Source organism: Vidua chalybeata, chromosome 22 (genome assembly GCF_026979565.1).
Source record: "Vidua chalybeata isolate OUT-0048 chromosome 22, bVidCha1 merged haplotype, whole genome shotgun sequence".
NCBI classification, from domain to species: domain Eukaryota; kingdom Metazoa; phylum Chordata; class Aves; order Passeriformes; family Viduidae; genus Vidua; species Vidua chalybeata.
In genome coordinates, this window is record NC_071551.1 from 857225 (window position 1) to 875510 (window position 18286).

Sequence of the window (18286 nt, forward strand, 5' to 3'; positions counted from 1 at the left end):
CAGATTTTGTGGGAAAGGTGGTGGTGGTGCTCTTATCCTGGCACTTCCAATCCTGTCATGCAGTCCCTTGGCTGTGGGTGTGATTCCCAAGCATAAGGGGGTGTTCTTGGCTGTGTAGAGGGAACAAGGCAAAGGAGCCTTGCAGGGGGCTGTAAGGACCCTGTGGAGGAGCCACAGTGAAAATGTGTCAGCCCTGAAGGTCTCAAAGATTCAATTTATTGTGTTTGGAGGTGAGGTGAGGATGGTCAAGGGAAATGGGAAGTCCCAGAGCTTCGGAATAAACACAAAATGCTGCCAGACCAGAGGCAGAGAGAAGGAAGGTGCTGCTGAGGATTTTTGTGGTTACTGTGGTTTATCTCATGGAATTATTTGGGTTGGAAGGGACCTTTAGGACCACCTCATTCCAATCCCCACGTCCCCCCATATCCCTCATGACCCCAAAGCCAGTCTTGTCCCTGCAGCTCTTCTTACTTGAGCTGGGCTTTGTTACCTCTTTGCTCTGACTGCTTTTTTCCTGCACCAACTCTGTTTTCTTCATCACAGGGGTTATAAGCCCTTTATTTGTGGGGACCAGCAGCACAGGGGATGAGAAGAGCCTCCTGAGCAGCCATGGAGGGGTTACAGCTGCGGGTAAGGATGCCCTCATGCGTCTCCCACTATCCTTCAGAGTGCCTGGCAGATAAGGTGGAAGAAATCCCAGCTCCATCTCTGTCCTGTGAGCCTGGAGCTGGGAATGCCTCCCTTGTCTGTCACTGTGGGAGAACTCCAGGAGGCTGTTCAGGATTAAGCCCAGAGAGTGCCTGAGCTCCCGGCTTAGCTCTCCGTGTCCCCTCCCCTTGAGCAGCTCCCCAGGCTGGCTGGAGGCACTCAGGGACTGGCCCTCTCCTGTTTAATCGCCTCCTGTTCCGATGTCAGGAGGAGATGAAGCTGCTATAAATAGCCGGTGAAGCCCTCCTGGTTTCAGCTGTGATTCACACACATGGCACAGAAGCATTAGGAAGAATTAACATCCAATCTCTCAGGCACTTTCCTGTGCAAATGCCATGCTGTCCCTGTCACTTAAGCTCCTTTCCCAGGGGAGATCAGCAGCACTCTCTGGAGGGCCTGGATGGGCCAAATGGATGGGGAAACCCAGAGCAGGACTCCTGGGAAGATAAAGCTGGAGCAGGACTCGTGGGGAGAGAAAGGTGGCTGCTCCAGCCGGTGCCAGAGCAGCGCCTGCCCGTAACACAGAGCTGCCTTTGGGAGATGCCCAGGGCTCCTGCTCTCCCCTGCCCGCGGCTGGGGCTGGCCAGGATGGGGCTGTTGAAGTGCCCACACGCCTGGACGAGGAACAACAGCCTTTGGGACTGAGGCAGCTCCTGGAGGTGGTACGTGAGGGGCTGGGGGTCTTTCTGGCTCTCCCTAATCCCTGCTGAGCTGTGCAACCATGGTGGGGCAGGACAGTGACCTGGGTAGTCCATTGGGAATCCCCAGTTTTTCTCCCCGTCCTAATTTTGCAAAGCTCAGGGGGAAAAAATGTATCCTACTGCTAGTCTGTCCCCATGGGAAGCTGTGTGCACTCATTCCTGCAAGTGTTTGCATTCATTTGCATGTGTTTAAGTGCTCAGTGTCCCCCTCCCCCTGCCTTGCTGTGTCTGCTGTGAGCTATGACAGTCACAGAGACACAGAGTCAGGGGGAAACCAGAGGAAGGTGAGACCAGACAGGTCCTGGAGTGGGAATTGTGATGAGTGTTTAGAGGGATCTATCCATCTCCTTGCCTGACAGTCTCCCAGGTGCAGGGAAAAAGCGGTATTTTCCCTGAAAAGTAATTTGGAGGGTAGAGCATCTCTTTGGGTGGATGAATTTTTCTCACACTGCAGGTATCTGGTGTCCCCATCAATAAGGGAGAGATCCATTTCTCTAGTCCATGGTATTGCCAGGGTTTCTTTGCATTCCCACCGGATCACAGGGCAGAGAAGGAAAAAAAGCTTTTCAGAGCACTCATGATCCACATGAAGTAAAGGGGAGTTTGGACAGAAGGATGAGTTTGGACTAAAAGATGAGCTCAAAGTCGGTATCTTTGTGTCCTCAGTTAGTGGCCCAGGGAGTCTGGAGTTCATGAGATGAGGAATACACCAGAAAATAGTCTCACCTTGTTCTTTGGCACTCAGGAAGCAGGGCTTCTCAGTGAAGCAAGAAAAGAGGCAGAAAAATTGTCAGAGGAACTGAAAATTGGTGGAGGAGTCAATGTTATTAAGATGGGACTAAATCCAAGAAAGGCACCCATGAGCACTCCAGGTCAGAGGGCCCTGTCCCACTCCTTGCTGCAGGAAAACAGCTCTGGGTGACATCCCTGAACACACACTGAGCCCTGCCAGTGTGAGGGGATTAAAGAGATCTCAGCACAGGCTTTTCCTTAGGTGATGGAATCACCTGCGTGCTAAGGCCCTGAAGGAGGTTGGTTTATCCAAACAAAAGTGGGATTGATTTCAGGATGGAATTCCCATATTTAGAAACAAGTCTGGAACAGGGACCTGGAGCGCTTGGGCAGGCTCAGGTGTGAGTGGGTCTGCAGGCATCTGCACAGTCTTAAGCCATCCTTGAATTTTAATTATGTTATGGAAAAACCTGACATAAGCTGCTTTCAGAAATTCCCTATAGGAATGCCTGACCAGGCTGAAGGTTTTCAGGAAAAATTATTATTTCTGTTATTATGCAGAAGGTGGAACCGCAGCTCAGGGTTCCAGTGAAGGCTGGAAAACCCAGCTGGATCCACAGAACCATGTGCAATTCTGGGAGAGGCTCTGCAGATTCCCTGGCTGTGAGTGACAAGGCTCAGTTGATTTGCAGAAACTTTTGCATGAACTATCCTGTATCTCAAAAACAGAGGGGGAAAAAAGGCTATGTGGAAATCTAAAGGGACTATTTCAATCTGTCTATCCTACAAGTGAGTCCAGACAACCTGAAACAACATAGGAATGTGGAGCATATTGGATGCAAATGGCAGGCCATATGTTTTATAACATTAATTGCCAAACTTTCAAAAGCACCCTCCTGACCTCCTGCAGGCAGTGAAGGAGCACAGCTCAGGCTCAGGCACCTCCTCATTTGTCATCTGTTCCTTGTTTTTCTTCAACATTGATCTGGTTGTCTCACCAACCTGGATGGTCTCCAGTGTTGTGAGAGCTGCACACACTCAAATATCAGGCAGTTTTCCAAAACATGGCATCTGTAAATGCCAAGCTTACAGATGGTACGTGATGGAATGGGATTTACAGGCACAACAGAGAAGGGTAAGGGCAGCACAGAGTGAAAAATTCCATCATTCATCTAGAAAGGCTGGATCTGCTCAGATGGTCTGACTGGTGGCTGCCATGAACAGATGCTGGACTCTGGAAAAAGGGGCTGGAAAGATATCCAGGAATAAGTCATGGTGATTGAGAAGAGAGGAAGTGAGAGCTGTAACTGAGACTGCTGCCAGGCTGGGATGATGAGCTTCACCTGCAGCAAGGGGAGAAGGCAGAAGGAGTGGTTGGTGTTCCAGAAGAACCAACAAGGGGAGGAGAGTTAATGGCTCACAGAGCTCACTGAAAGCCAGGAAGTAATTTCTGGGTCCAGTTACCCCAACATGGGCTGGTCTATCCTGCCCTGGTGCAGCAATGGTACTGAAAATATCCTAGAATAGTTTGGGTTGAAGAGACCTTAAACTCGTCCCATTCCATGCCCTGCCATGGGCAGGGACACTTCCACCAGACCAGGTGAGTGCTGTCCCTGCAGCAGCTTTGTTCTGCAGTACAGGGGCCTCTCTCCCAGCTGACACATCCAGGTGTTTTCTCTCTCTCCTAGCATATTCCTTTTCCATTCCCAGCAGGCACCCTGCAGCCGGAGCTTCCTCAAGCTCACTGCCATGGAGGTGAAGTGGATCCATGTCTTGGTCGTCTTCCTCTTCCTGCTGTCCATGGCTATGACCGGCTGCTTCCTGTGGCAGTACAGCCTCCCCAAAGTGGAGCCCAGTGAGTAGGGACTTTGGCCTTGGTCATGGTGTGGCACAGAGATTTGGAAGACTAATAAAAGCTTCCTTCCCATTTCTCCACAAAGAGCACGTTCCCCAGCACAGTTTTCCCCAGAGAGCAATAAAGCAAGGCCACAGAGGAGGTGAAGGCTGGCTTGACGGAGGCACCACATCACTCTGCTGGTGTCCAAAGAAGCTCCATCACTCCTGGCCTAGCATTGGATAACTGCTAAGGAGGCATTTTATTTTAGATTCCTTATCTTTTTTTCCCCTATTATTGTTCCAGTTAGTTACTCCAGTTTAGAAACAGGTTTTTTAATACCTTACCATCTGCTTCAGCTTCAGGGTTTGCTCTCTTTCCTATTCCCCAAATCTTTGCCCTGGATTAAGCCTCCTGGTTCACACTAGAATTCATGGAATCACAGAATCATAGAATGGTTTGTGCTGTACGGACCTCAAAGCCCATTCTGTTCCACCCCTGCCATGGGCAGGGACACCTTCCACTATCCCAGGTTACTCCAAGCCCCATCCAACCTGGCCTTGGACACTGCCAAGGAAGGGGCAGCCACAGCTGCTCTGGGCACCCTGTGCCAGGGCCTCAGCATCCCCCCTCACAGCCAAGAATTCCTTCCTAATATCCCACCTATTCCTGCCCTCTGGCAGTGGGAAGCCATTCCCCTTTGTCCCTGTCACTCTATCTCTTGTCCCAAGTCTCTCTCCAGCTCTCCTGGAGTCCCTTTAGGCCCTGGGAAGGACTCTAAAGTCTCCCTGGATCCTTCTCTTCTCCAGGAGACCACCCCCAGTTCTCCCAGCCTGGCTCCAGAGGGGCTCCAGCCCGTGCAGCATCTCTGTGGCCTCCTCTGTTGATTAAAGGAAACTCAGCCAATCCACTCAAGGCACTGCATGCACAAGGATTAAATATACACAGTGTCAATGGATCAGAGTTTTAAGTAGCTGAAAGGTGGCATAAAATCTACGATGAATGTGCTGGAAGTATGTCAGAGACCAGGGTCTGAAAAGGTTTCAAACCCCATATTTTTATCTGCGTGCTAGGCTGCCTGTAGGCTGTGTGTATCCATGCCTGTCCATCTCCAAGATTTCCTAGTGCCATTTCTCTCCTCATCCCAACTTCTGATGCTTCATGTTGATCTGGCAAGCAAGAAGATGGCGTTTTGTCCCCAGCTGACAGAGCAGGGTAGCTGTGTTTATGAACACCTTGGGATCAGCTGGGAAAACAGTGCCTCCAAGTAAGGGAGTTCCCATCTCTCTCAAAGTTTAAACAGCTTTGCTGGCAACAAAAATTTAAGCTGTGGGACATGGATGATGCAGCTGATTCAGGAGACAGCTAATGGAGTGGGTGTGGGGCCTACCAAGTGTTGTTAGTGCTGGATTTCAGGTGGCCCTCACAGGTCATTCCTGGCCCCATTTCTGAGGTTATGATACAGAGATGACTCTTTGTCATTGTTGTCCTGAACCCCAGCTCAGACTTTCCTTTAGACATGGGCACGCCCTTCCAGGGGGCTAAACCCACTGCCAGGCACCCCAGAGTCTTCTGCAGCCCCAGTTCTTTACTCTCCCAGGCTGCAGAGTTTGTTGAAGTACATCCTGTGTCCATCCCATGTTGGAATAAGCAATTACAGAGCACAGTGCCCCCGTCAGCCCTGTTTTACATCAGACAGAAATCATTCAGCATTGTCCCTTCCCTATGCAGAAATTTCCCTTAAGCCAGTGCAAGCAAGAAAGCTCGTGGTGGCTGCTGGGTGAGGTTCAGGCTTGCCCATGTGTCTGCTGAGGTCACCTGTGTCACCCTAAACTGTTTTCCAGATCCATCCTTGATGGAGGTGAGGTCAGAGTCTGTGCAAATGTGTCCCCGCTATCCTGAGCCGGTGCCACTGGACCACCCTCTCCCCATCCTGAAGGAAGCACTGGAGAAGGTCTGTGGGGAGGAGGGACCAGAGGGACACACAGCTCTTGGCTGCTGTTCTCCAGGGGTACAGGGGAGATGATGTATTTTGCCACTGAACACCCTGAGGAAGGAGGTGGGGAATTAAGGAGGGGGAGAACACGCAAAGCTAGAAATGGATGTGTAAAGTCCTTCAGTAAACAGGTCAGTGAGCAGTTCTCTTGCCCAGAGGGTGAGCTGGGATGGACAAACACCATCACTTGTCCATCAGAAGGTATGGTGAGCTTCCACCAGCAGAAAATAATGGCTCTTTGCATCTGGTCCACTATTAGACAGCTCTCATGTCCTGGAAAGTACCTGGCTCAGGTGTTCTCTGGTTCCAATTCATCAGCCAGTGCCAAATTTTCTTTTCGTTGGCTTTCCCCACACCCCTGTTTAAAAATTTAAAAGATGCTTGTACATAACTCCAGGGAAGGGAGTGGAGAGGAAAGGAAGAGGGAAGGGGAAGGGAAAAAGATCTGTATCTGTCTGGAAGAGGCTGTGATACACTGTCATTATATCCTCAGTATGAGATGGATCTGACATTTTAGCACTGCCTGATCTTCTGGCAGGCTCCATGTGCTCTGAGGAAACTGCAGCATTGCTCTGACTGTCTGGGCCATAAGGCTAGTCATGTTCTGACAGGACATTCCCTATTTTTAGCCCCTATCACGTGCTCTCTCACTTGTCTCCTTCTCCCAAGTAGAGGGCAATCAGCAGTGTAAACAATATACAACGTGCAAGTGAATCAGGGTGAAAAAAAAATCATAGAGTGAAAAAATTATATTTTCTGTTATATTTTATATTACTTCTCTAAAAATCCCTTCTATTTTATTTGCCTTTTTGTCTGCCTTAAGGCACTGAGCAAATGTTTCTACAGGAACATCCACCACAGCCCTGAGGTCCTGCTGCTGAGAGCTCAGGTTCAGGTTTGGGCAGTTTCCCTGCACACACATGGCTTTTTTTCCACACTGCATTTCAATTCCCATCACTTCACATCCACTTTTATGAAGTCTCTGCCTGTCTGCAGGTCCAGGCAGGTCTAAAGGTCAGACTCTGAGAAAAGGAGGACCATGATTATTGACATGAATCTTAGAGTGACATGGCTTGGAAGAGACTTTAAAGCTCATCCAGTGCCCCTCCCTGCCATGGGCAGAGACACCTTCCACTGTCCCAGGGTACTCTAAGCCCTGTCCATCATGACCGTGGACACTGCCAGGGATCCAGGAACAGCCACAACTGCTCTGGGCAGCCTGTGCCAGCCTCGCAGGGAAGGATTCCTTCCCAATATCCCATCTAACCCTGCCCTCTGGCTGTGGGAAGCCATTCCCCCTTGTCCTGGCACTCCATCCCTTGTCCAAAGTCCCTTTTCATGATCTCCATGTGACAGCCTGGTCAGAGAGAGAATGCCAGATAAGCTTTCCCAGGAATTGTTCTGGGGAGTTTAAGAAGGCTGAGACAAAGAATTATAAAGAGTCTTTGCAGCTGGTGTTTTGAACAGTTGTTTCTCATAATATGGTTACCGAAGGGTGGTTTCTTAATTAGCCAATGGTGACGGTGTTTTGATTCAATGACCAATCATGTCCATCTGTATCGGAACCGTGTATAAAAAGAATGGGTTTCCTAAGAAATTGGATTATTAGCTCCTGATCACGTATGGAGTATGTGTCGCCTATCCTTCCCATTCCTGACTCAACAGTGACATCCACAAGACCAGACCCTTCTCAGGATGTGCTGGGGCAGCAGATTACACATCTACAGATGTACCTGATAGGCCACTGGTCCATGGGGAGGGAGAGCAAAGGACCCTGACAGAAGGGCTGGACGCCAGCTGGATGTTTCCACTTGTTGCACTCAGTGCACTTCCCCCAGCCATTCACTGAAGACATCCCGAGGACATGACTCATTTTGGCTTTTCTTGCCCCAAATACTGGGTCTTAACCATGGTGTGCAAAAAAAACCCCTGTGCCTGAAAATAAAAATTACATGTGCAAGATGATTACATAGCTTTGAAAAAGTCCTAGAAGGTCAAGATTAATGCATTCTGCTTGCAGGAGGTGGGTGGTGCAGATCTGAGGAGTTCTGTACAGCTCGATGAAGAGTTTTGCACAGCCCTGGCACAACAGGGAGCCAGGAGCAATCACAGCCCTTCAGTTGCTCAGAGCTGTTTCTCAGGTTGTGGTTTAAACAGGACCCCAAGCTCCAGGGTGTTTCATGGCATGGGAAGTGTCATGGGATATCTGAAAAGTCTTTTTCTCATACATCTTTGACCCTAAAATACCAGTGCAAAGAGCAGATGTGCAGAATACTAATTAAAAAAGGAATTGCAATTACTACATGTAATTACATGATATTTGGTTTTAATCAGAAATATTACAAGCATAAGCACCATATTTGTCTACACAGTGTAGACGGAAAAAGGACACAGGATAATTCAACTGAAGCAATTTCAGAAGAAACAGAAAAACAGTTAAAATATTTTTTTTTTCCAAAGCACCATTCATAGGACCATTCTCAAGTGCATGGGAGTAATGAGGGCAGATGATCTAAGCCTTCTATTGCTTGGTACAGACTGGATGCATTGTAAGACTCTTCTTTTGGAAGTTCATGGTTTCCCTTTCTGCCCAGGTGGATCAGATGCTGCGGCAGAAGATGCACAGCTCCGGCCTCCCGGCCATGTCGGCCATCGCCGTCTACAACGACACTGTGCTCTGGACGGGCAACTTCGGGAAGAAGAACGCCTCCGACCCTGCCTCGGGGGTGCCCAATGAGTACACCATCTACAGGTGAGACACCTGGCACAGGTGTGAGAGCCAGGAAAGGGCAAACACACCTGTGGAGAGCTGGTACCTGGAATAGAGACGCCATCACAAACTGCAGGTCCATGCTGGAAACTCTGCTGGTTTATGCTAGAACTCAGTGAGACAAAGTGAATTCCAGATTGTTATATGCTGGTGGCTTACTGAGTTACTTTGGATTTATTTATGTATTTTTTCATTTAATTCTGACAATATTTTAAATTGGAATAGCAATGACCCTAAAGAACCTGAAAACATACTGTTCCTTACATGGGAATGGCTTCACGTCCAGGGCACAAACCTGAAGACCAAGAGCTGGCACAGATTTGGAAAGCAGAGAGGAGACAGTGCCATGGGATTAAAAAAATAATAATAAATATCAGTTAAAGAAAAACTGATGTTTGGGATGAATATCTGCAGAACACATAAAGTAGACCCATAAGCTTATTTATTGTTCCAGTGAAGTCAAACTCATACTTGCTGTTATTTTTTAGGTTAAGATAGAATCAAGCTCTTAATGTGTGCTAAAAACCAAAAACCAAGATGAAGGAAATGCTTCCTTCCTCTAAAGATCAATTTTCAGTAAATTGTAACTGTGTTATCTAAGAAAGATGAGCTGCACTCTGACTATAAAGTTTTGTCCTTGGAATGAACAATTTTGGACAGTTTTGGCGGCTGCGATGATCTGTTTTTTCCCCATCTGTATAAAGGTAAAATGACCTCCTGCTGTTTTTCCTCCAGAACCATTGAATGATTTGGGCTGGAGGGACATCCAAGGTCCAGTTTCAAGCCCCCCACCACAGGCCAGGAGTCAGGTCCACGTTCCTGGGTGGGCTCGAACCACCAACCTTTCGGTTAACAGCCGAACGCGCTGACCGATTGCACCACAGGGACGGCCTGGATAGGCTCAAAAACTGTGGGAATCTGGTATTTAAGGATAGTTTGGTAATGCTGGGTAAATGGTCCAATTGAATGATCTGAAAGGTCTTTTCCAACCTAAATGATTCTGTGATTTTAACCTTAAAATTCCAATAAACTACTTGAGAGTTTTTATGGTATTTACTAACCAGTAATTTGCAATTTATGTCACTTTATGAATGCTAAGTGAATAGAAAGAGGTCAACAGCCCACTGCACTGCTGGGGACATTCAGAGGTTATGTTGCAGTCTATAAAGATTCAGATTTAAGGATATTAAGTTAAACTTCCTACCTGTATTTTAGCCATTCCCTCTGGAATGAGCAAAGGTATAACATGTAAAATCATGGAGATCTCTTCTTTCCTCTTGATTCATGGGCTTCTTAATGCTAAATTTCTCCAAATGTTTCTTCCCTGACAGAATTGCCAGTGTCTCCAAGATCTTCCCCACCATTATGTTGTACAAGATGTGGGAGGAAGGAAAAGTCACATCCCTTGATGACCCATTGGAGCGCTATGCCCAGAACTTTGTTATTAAGAACCCTCTGGGGAGGTTCAAGGACTCAGAGCAGAGATACACAGCGGACGGCCTGGTGTTTTTGGAAAAAGGCTCGATGCCCCTGAAGCCATCCCTGGTCACCCTGCGCAGAATGGCCAGTCAGCTCTCAGGTGAGGCAGCTCCCTGCGTGTCCCTGGGCCTCTCTGCTCTGGAAGGACACCTCAGAGAGAGCAGACCATATTCCAGGAATAAAAAAATACCTGCTGGGAGGCTGTTTCCCAGTCTGGACCCTACATGGTGCACTTTCCAGGGATCAGGCAGGGCTCTTGGAAGCAGGGTGTCAGCAACTTCATGGAGTGCTCAAAAGGAACTCTTGTCCAGGACATCTGCCAGGAAAAGGGCTGAGATGAGGAGGTTTTTTCCCCTGCAAGGTGAACACAGATTCCTTTCTCCTCGCTACCATGACCTGAAATCAGGTTCCAATTGCACAACAGTATTTTGTACTCCAGGCCCGACTGCTCTCATTTTTCTGAGATGTAGAGCTGAGGGTCAAATCTCTTTCCTTTGAATAGAAAGACTTTGATTGCTGAGCTAAATTTAGCTGTCAGTGTGGTTCCTGATCCGGGATTCCTGAACTATTAATAGCTTGGCATTTGCTGTCAGAGAAGTGTTAATCTGCTGCTACCTTCAGAATTGGGAAACTCATACATTAAGGGAGAAGGCGATCGCAAGACTAAGAACTTTACCCTTTCTCTGAAACAAAACTGCTAATACTTGACTGAGGGATTATGAAATGTAATGGCCAAAGAGACTGTGCTGATATCACGTGTGGTATTTTGGTCAATCTCTGTAACACTTGCATTTTTCCAGATTGGAATAAAGGCCCTAAAATTAGGACCTAAAATCAAAATAGCATGTCTGCAACTTAAAAGATCTCAGGATGGGGTACAGCATCATCTGAAGCAAGCCAATATGAAAATGAGGGCTCCCCAAAATGGAATGATACTGAAACCTGGAAAGAAGCAGATAAACAACCCAAAATGGCCAGTGGCCACATCCCTGCCCAGCCCCTCTCCCTGCAGACAAGGTGTGACTCCATCCAGCCTGATGTTGTCTGCAGGGGCACCAGTTCTGCCTGGTCCTCTCTGATTCTCATGAGCACCTGAAGCTGCTCTGACTGCTCCTGTCACCCAGGGAGGTGTGACGTGCACCCCAGAAATGTTGTAAGGAGCATAAGTCAAAAGAGTACCTGGTCATGGCATAATTGCTTATACTGTGCAGCCTTCCATTGCTTCCATCACTGTGTCAGATTTGTGCCCCTGCTCAGCTCCTTTTATGGTTCTATTTATTTTTGGATTTTAGAATGTGGCCCAAATTTCCCAGAGCACCCCCAGAGGGCACACCAACCCTTGGACCCTGAAAATTCAGCAGAAGGAGATGTACAGTTTCAAAATCCCAACTGCAAATCAAAGGAACGTTCCGGTTCCACTTTACGTTTGCTGTGTGTCAAACCCCAAAAAGGAATAAGTTCTGCTTAGCACTGGGATCAAAGCCACTGCATGACACATTGTAAAGTGGGTTTCATCTAAATTCTTCCAGTGGAAACTGATCTGTAATAGATCCTCATTATCTGGCCTCTCTGTTGCATATTACAGAAGTAACTCCAAAGGTTTTTCTCCTCAGCACTTGATGGGCCCATTGCTGGAGGGAAGCTCCAGCTTGTTAAGACTGTGATTTTCCAGTCCACACGAATGACAGGATGGGATACGATTGTAAATTATTAACAACGTGCTTGTCACTTCAATTAGCAGCCCATGAGGTAGAAATCAATGACTCTGGATTATATTATGCTCTGGTTTATCATTTCCAATGAACCTCAAGGAGACACTGCACTGCTGTCACAGAGCTGGTGAACTCTCCCACTGCTCCAACATTTTCTTTGCTGCCACTGGGGCAAGTATGTAATGAAGGAGCCCATTGTCCACTGGAAGATGCCAGTGCATCTCTCATCTGGTCGTGCAGCTGCACAAATAACCACAGAGCAGGGGCAGAATGGTGCTCTCACTCCAGCTCAAATGCCAAATTCAGGCCAGCTGAGAAAAAAAGTGTTGCTGCCACAAAAGAATGGGGCCTCATTCAGCCTTGCCAGGATGCAGGACAAGAGGAAAGGGCCTTAGGTTGCACCAAGGGATGCTTAGATCACATATTAGGAAATAAATTTTCAGAGGAAGGGTTGTAAAGCATTGGCAAAGATTGCCTGGGGAGCAATCACTGGAGCCACCATTCCAGGAGGCATTCAAAACATGTGAGGAGTGGCACTTGGGGACATGGGTTAGTGGTGGACAGGACAGTGCTGGGTTAATTGTTGGATTCCATGATCCTGGAGGGCTTTTCCAACCTTAGTGAATCCATGATTAAGACATGGTCACTGAGCACATGATTGTGAGTAATTTTTCTGTCAAAAACATACATTTCCCAATTTCCTCCCAAACATCCACATCAAAGCAAGTTGCAAATGGCAGCAAGGATTCCATTCCAAAAGTGATCCAAGTTCTGGCCTGGGCAAGCCACAGATTCTGTGCAGAGGAGCCGGGGTGATTAAAAAAGTACTGAAAAAAAAATTTTACAGAATCCATTTTCAGTGAGGAATGAAAAGTGAAACGAACATGATATTTTCTGCATTTAGAAACCCTGAATAATTAAAAGTGGAATGAAGTTGGTTTTTTCAATATTCAGAAACCCTGAATAAAAATACTTTAGGCCAAGCCTGGGGTTGTCCAGGGAAGTTTAGGCCCTCTGTGGTGAAGTGTGAAGAATGAAATCCTGTTAAAAGGACCTGTTACACACATTTGTAGCCCAGGGAATGCAGTCACGTGGAAATACAGGGATTTCCCAACACCCCATCTGCCCCTCTCTTCCAAACCACTCTTGGGGATCCAGGATAATTTCCATCATTCCTCGAGGTGTTTTCACTGAGATGCAGCAGCCCAGAGTTAATGCTGGGGTTGGACCTATGTAAGCCAGAGTAGGAGTCCGTGACTTGATGCCATGTGCTGCAGCTCAGCAGGAGCAGGCCCTTGCTGTGTCTCTGGAGCTCTCATGTCCAGCACTGGTGCTTCCATTTTGCCATTGAATCTTGCCTTTGTTCTGTCTTCACCAGAGCCATCATTTCCATGATTTCTCTCTTTCCCGTGGCACAGGTCTGCCCAGGAGGCTGCGATCCACCAGCCTGCTCTGGAAGGGCAACACACAGGACGCCCTCGCGCTGCTCAAAGACGACGTCCTGGTGGCCGACCCAGGAACCAGGTCAGATACATTCCTTTAGGAGCTTTTGGTCTGGATGTGTTCTCCACCCTCAGCCCCGTCCCCAGCCTCCATGGCCAGTGGATAAAGGCAGCCATTCCCAAAGAGAGCTTCAGCCATCTCCCCACACACCTGGCAGAGGCTGGGAAAAAAGACTGTTGGAGGTGTCAGGGTTGGGTTTAGTATTTAAGCCCAGATGAGCCAAATTAAACTGCTATAGTTCACTTTATGAGCCTTAAATGATGCAGATTTTCAAAAGTGGAAAGGGACTTTAATTTAAACAGTTTAAATCATCACAGGTTTCAGTTAAAATAATGCCTGTGGTGAGTTGTGTATATCTAAATTATCTAAAAGGTCTATGAATGCTTGTTTCAATTCCAGTAACCCGTTAAAAGTCTGTTACCTGAGTTGCAAACACTCAAAAATATCATGGATTCATAGAATCCCAGACTGATTTGGGTTGGAAGGGACCTTAAAGATCCTCTTTTTCCACCCCTCTGCCATGGGCAGGGATACCTTCCACTATCCCAGGCTGCTCCAAGCCCTGTCCAACCTGGCCTTGGACACTTCCCCACAACCTTCAACAGGATCCAGTGGACAACAGATGAGGGAAAGAATTCAAACTAACTGGGAAGAAACTTCCTAAGACTGCAAAATTGTTTGGTAATTAATTGCAGTCTGAAATATTTTACCCAGGATGGCTGAGGATCTACCACTCACTTGTGTTAGTTCTGTCCCACATCATGTAGGAGGCTACAACAGATATTCCTTAAAGGATTTTAGGATTTTAATACCATCGTCTTCTTTGGTATTTTTATATCTGTATTGTAACTTATCTCCATTGGAATCTTTATTTTATGATCCCCATGAAGATAAATAAGGACATCCCCCCACAGTCTCTCAATGCCTTATTAATTATATGTCAATAGTTTTCACTCTCTCTCCCCGTTCCTGGTTATGCTTCCCAGCTAACAGATCATTCTTCCCAAAGGAAGTTCCCATGCACTGATATAGATGTTTTAACATATTTTTCTATGTTGAAATTCAGCTCCATTTCAGATACAAGGTTTTACATACAGAATGTGCTTATTCTTAGGGTAAGAATCTATATGCTCATCATGCTTTTATTCAACTAAATGGGCTGGAAAAGGCTGAAGTGGTACCAAATTTATGATCTAAATAGGTCTCAATGAGATGTGTGGCTTCACACAATTAAAAAAAACCAACAGGGTTGAAAATGTAATGAATTTTAAAAATGTATTTTTAAAAAATGCCCCTTCGTGTTTTCATGCCATTAAACTTCATTCAATTCCAAAGACATAAATCACTTGATGGTTATTAAAGACTGGAGTACTCAAGTTTCTTTAATGATTCCACATTGCTGGATGCTGCTTTGTGGGCTTTTAAGTGCTCTTTAAGTGCTTTTACCATCTTAAGGTAGCTTAGGTATCTAAGTGATTATCCCATGGCAAATCCCCGAAGAGGTTTACCCAGGATTTTGAGACCTTTAAGGTGAGCACCTGGAACTCTCCATGCTGCTCTTAAAAAGAATGGTTGGTGAATAATTATAAACAGCAAGTCAGGTTATGCAAATATAGAGGAGTTGTTTCTTTTCCATCTTCAGCTCTCTCTGTATATCAGGGTTAAATAGCTCTGTTGATGTTTCTGTAAAACATTTCTCTTTCTTGATTTAACAAATCATGGCAACAACATGCAGCTTTTCTCTGTCTCCCCTTTGTCTGCCATTCCATAAAATGTGAATTCTTCCTTAAAGAAGAGAGACCCAGCCACTGATTTTGCATATCACCAATGAGCAGCTGATCCAAATATATTCCTCTCCCTTCCAGGTGCCACTACAGCAACCTGGCCTTCTCCCTGATGGCCCACGTGCTGGCTGACCACGCAGCCAATGGGCAGTACCAGCGCTGGATCTCGGAGAACATCCTGGACCGCCTGGGCATGGAGGACACAGGCTTTGACATCACGGCACCCATCCGCTCCCAGATGGCTGTGGGCTTCTACGGCAGCCAGCAGCCAGCCCCGCTCTACGACCTGGGCTGGTACCGGCCCTCTGGCCAGATGTACTCCACGGCTGCCGACCTGGCCAAACTGGCCATGGTCTTCCTGGGCACTTACCACCGCCAGCTGCTCGAGCCCGACACAGTGAAGACAATGCTGACACCCCTGTTCAAGTGCTCCGTGGAATACTTTGCTAACAAGACAGGCACGCCCTGGGAGATTAACGAGCAATTGGGATATGATGTCATCAGGAAGGATGGGGACCTTGATGGTTACTCAGCAACCTTCTCTCTCATCCCGAAGCTCCGCCTGAGCTTCATTGTGCTGATGGCAGGGCCCAGACCTCAGGGTGGGGACATTGTGACTCAGACGTACGAGTATCTCATCCCTGCCATGGAGACAGCGTTCAGAGAGGCTGACAAAAGCTTGGTTCCTCCTCCAAACCCAATCCCTTATGTTGGCTACTACACCTATTCCAACCTAACTTTCTATGAGATCAAAGTTGGAATTGGTGGGGTGCTGCTCATGCAGCAGTTTGGGCCTCATGTGGAAGAGCTGATCCCTGAAAAGTATCGGACAATCAAGCTCCACCACCTGGAAGATCGCGTTTTCCAAGTCGTTTTTGACAAGGAGTTCCCATGTGTTCTGCACCTGGGCTCTGCCTCCATCTCACTGGAGACGCAGAATGGGCAGCTCTTTAACTTCTACCCCTTTGACCGCAAGGGTTTGTCCCCCGGCTTTGACGCCCCGGGGCTGAACACCTACAACGTGGTGCGTGTCCTGCGCAAGCCCGTGTTCTACAGCTAAACATTCCACACTCTTCCCTCCACTCCTGGGAGCTGCCTCCAGATCTGTGTCTTACCAGACTCTCCTGCCTGTGTGGCATTGTGGATGCCATTCAAAAGGGAAGGATAGAGGCAAATGACTCTTGCTAAACAAATCCTTCCCACTTTTAAGACTACTTTAATGACTTGTCATTGGCCCCCAGCAGTGCACAACAGGCCAGCTGGCACCTGGGCACACCTGCAGGAAAAAGAAGTGGGAATGTGCTGGACGGATGTGTTTGGATGCCACAAAAAAAAAGCCGAGCATTGAAGTGCTCCACTCTTATATTGTCTGTTTGATGACCACTGTGGTGATCAACTGCTATCATCAAAGTGCTGAGAGTTCCCTGGGTCTCTCAGAAAATGTATCTTCATCAGTCCAAGGATTTTTCCAGGGCTTTTCAAGAGCCTGTCTATCACAAACAAGATCCCTTTCCTGAGATTGCCAAAAACATTATGTGCTAAAAAATGGCACCAGTCTGACAACAGGCCCTGCTTGGGATCCCCTGGAAGTAAGAGTCTGTTTCTTTCCTGGATCATAAACTTTGAAAAGTGCAGAGCAACGTGGTTCTGTCTTGGCTCCTTGGCTGGTCCTTCAAAGGATGTTGGAGCAGTGTAGAAGCTGAAGGTCACTGCTGGGTGCAGGGGCACAAGAACATAAGGTGGGATGTTCCAGCTGGACTCAGCTCTGTGACGGTCTCAGTATCCAGGAAAGCGTGTGAGCATGGTGTGGAAATTCAGGAATGCACAGGAACCTTTCTGTATGTTTTGTGCAGGATGTCTGGATGCAAACATACCCACTGGGAATGAGGATCTGAGGGAAAGTGCATCAGCCTGGGGAGCACCACCTTGGTGACAGTGTCCCTGCACCTACAGAGCCACTGGTGCATTTCGTTATCCCTTCTGTGCCCATGCCATGCCAAGGCAGACAGGACAGGGGATATGGGTCACACCAACCTCAGGCAGTGCTCCAGGTGTGGGGCAGAGTGCCTGAACTCCTGCCCAGGAGGAAAAGGCCCTGGAGGTGCTGGTGACAGTGGCTGAACATGAGCTCAGGTGTGGCCAGGTGGCCAAGAAAACCAGTAGCACGTGGCCTGTCCCAGCCATGGTGTGACCACTGGACCAGGACAGTGATTGTCCCCTGTGCTGGGCACCAGTGAGGTCCCACCTCGAATCCTGGGTCAGTTCTGAGCTCCTCCTGACAAGAAAGACATTGAGGGGCTGGAGCATGTCCGGAGAAGGGAACAGAGCTGGGAAAGGATCTGGGGCACCAGGAGTAGCTGAGGGAGCTGGGAAAGGGGCTCAGCCTGGAGAAAAGGAGGCTCAGGGGGCCCTTATGGCTCTGCACAATTCCCTGACAGGAGGGGGCAGCCAGGTGGGGATCAGGCTTTGCTCCCAGGGAACAGGCACAGGACAAGAGGAAACACCCTCAAGTTGCACCAAGTTTAGGTTGGATATTGGGAAATCATTTTCTCAGAAAGAATGTTCAGGCATTGGAATGGGGCAGTGGTAGAGCCACCATCTCTGGAGGTGTTCAAAGATGTGTGAATGTGGCACCTGGGGTCATGTTTAGTGGTGGCCCTGCTGGTGCTGGAGGAACAGTTGGACTCGATGACCTTGAAGGTGTGTTCCAACCCCAGTAAATCAAAGAGTCTGTGCTGTCAATGGCCAACACCACCTCACTGTGATGAGGACAGTGTCAGACAGGAGGGTAGACAGGACCATCACAGCTGCACAGTCCTGACTCCTCAATGCCTCTTCAACACTAGGGGATATTGTGGTTTCAGCCCTGGGTGTGGCTGAAATAAAAGCAAGCAGAGGGACAGGACAGGATAGTTCTGACCTTAAAGTGAATATCCAAACTGCAGGGCATGGCAGAGGCTGCACAGCATTGAAATCCAGAGGGAAGTGTGACAAGGGCATTGCACAAGGGCTTATAGAGACTTGCACAATCAAAGACCCTTCCAAGTGCATGTTCTGGTACGAGGTG

General features: G+C 47.9%; 1 protein-coding gene and 1 non-coding gene across 2 annotated transcripts; one reads left to right on the forward strand and one right to left on the reverse strand.

Moving 5' to 3' along the window:
• Nucleotides 1–586: 586 nt before the first annotated feature.
• Nucleotides 587–16817, forward strand: LACTBL1 (lactamase beta like 1). The gene is made up of 7 exons (XM_053962966.1): nt 587–630; nt 3852–3996; nt 5820–5929; nt 8566–8723; nt 10073–10320; nt 13351–13456; nt 15301–16817. The coding sequence occupies exons 1-7, from the start codon at nt 610–612 to the stop codon at nt 16277–16279; spliced, it is 1767 nt and encodes a 588-aa protein (XP_053818941.1). The 5' UTR covers nt 587–609; the 3' UTR covers nt 16280–16817.
• TRNAN-GUU (transfer RNA asparagine (anticodon GUU)) lies at nt 9556–9629 on the reverse strand. The gene has a single exon. It is a non-coding gene; the product is annotated as a tRNA-Asn (tRNA).
• Nucleotides 16818–18286: the final 1469 nt, after the last annotated feature.

Excerpts from the sequence above, each read along its gene's own strand:
- LACTBL1 (XM_053962966.1), top strand. The coding sequence starts at position 610 with ATGGAGGGGTTACAGCTGCGG. Across the intron at positions 8,724-10,072 it reads AATGAGTACACCATCTACAG|AATTGCCAGTGTCTCCAAGA; the intron begins GTGAGACACCTG and ends CTTCCCTGACAG. Across the intron at positions 13,457-15,300 it reads GTGGCCGACCCAGGAACCAG|GTGCCACTACAGCAACCTGG; the intron begins GTCAGATACATT and ends TCTCCCTTCCAG.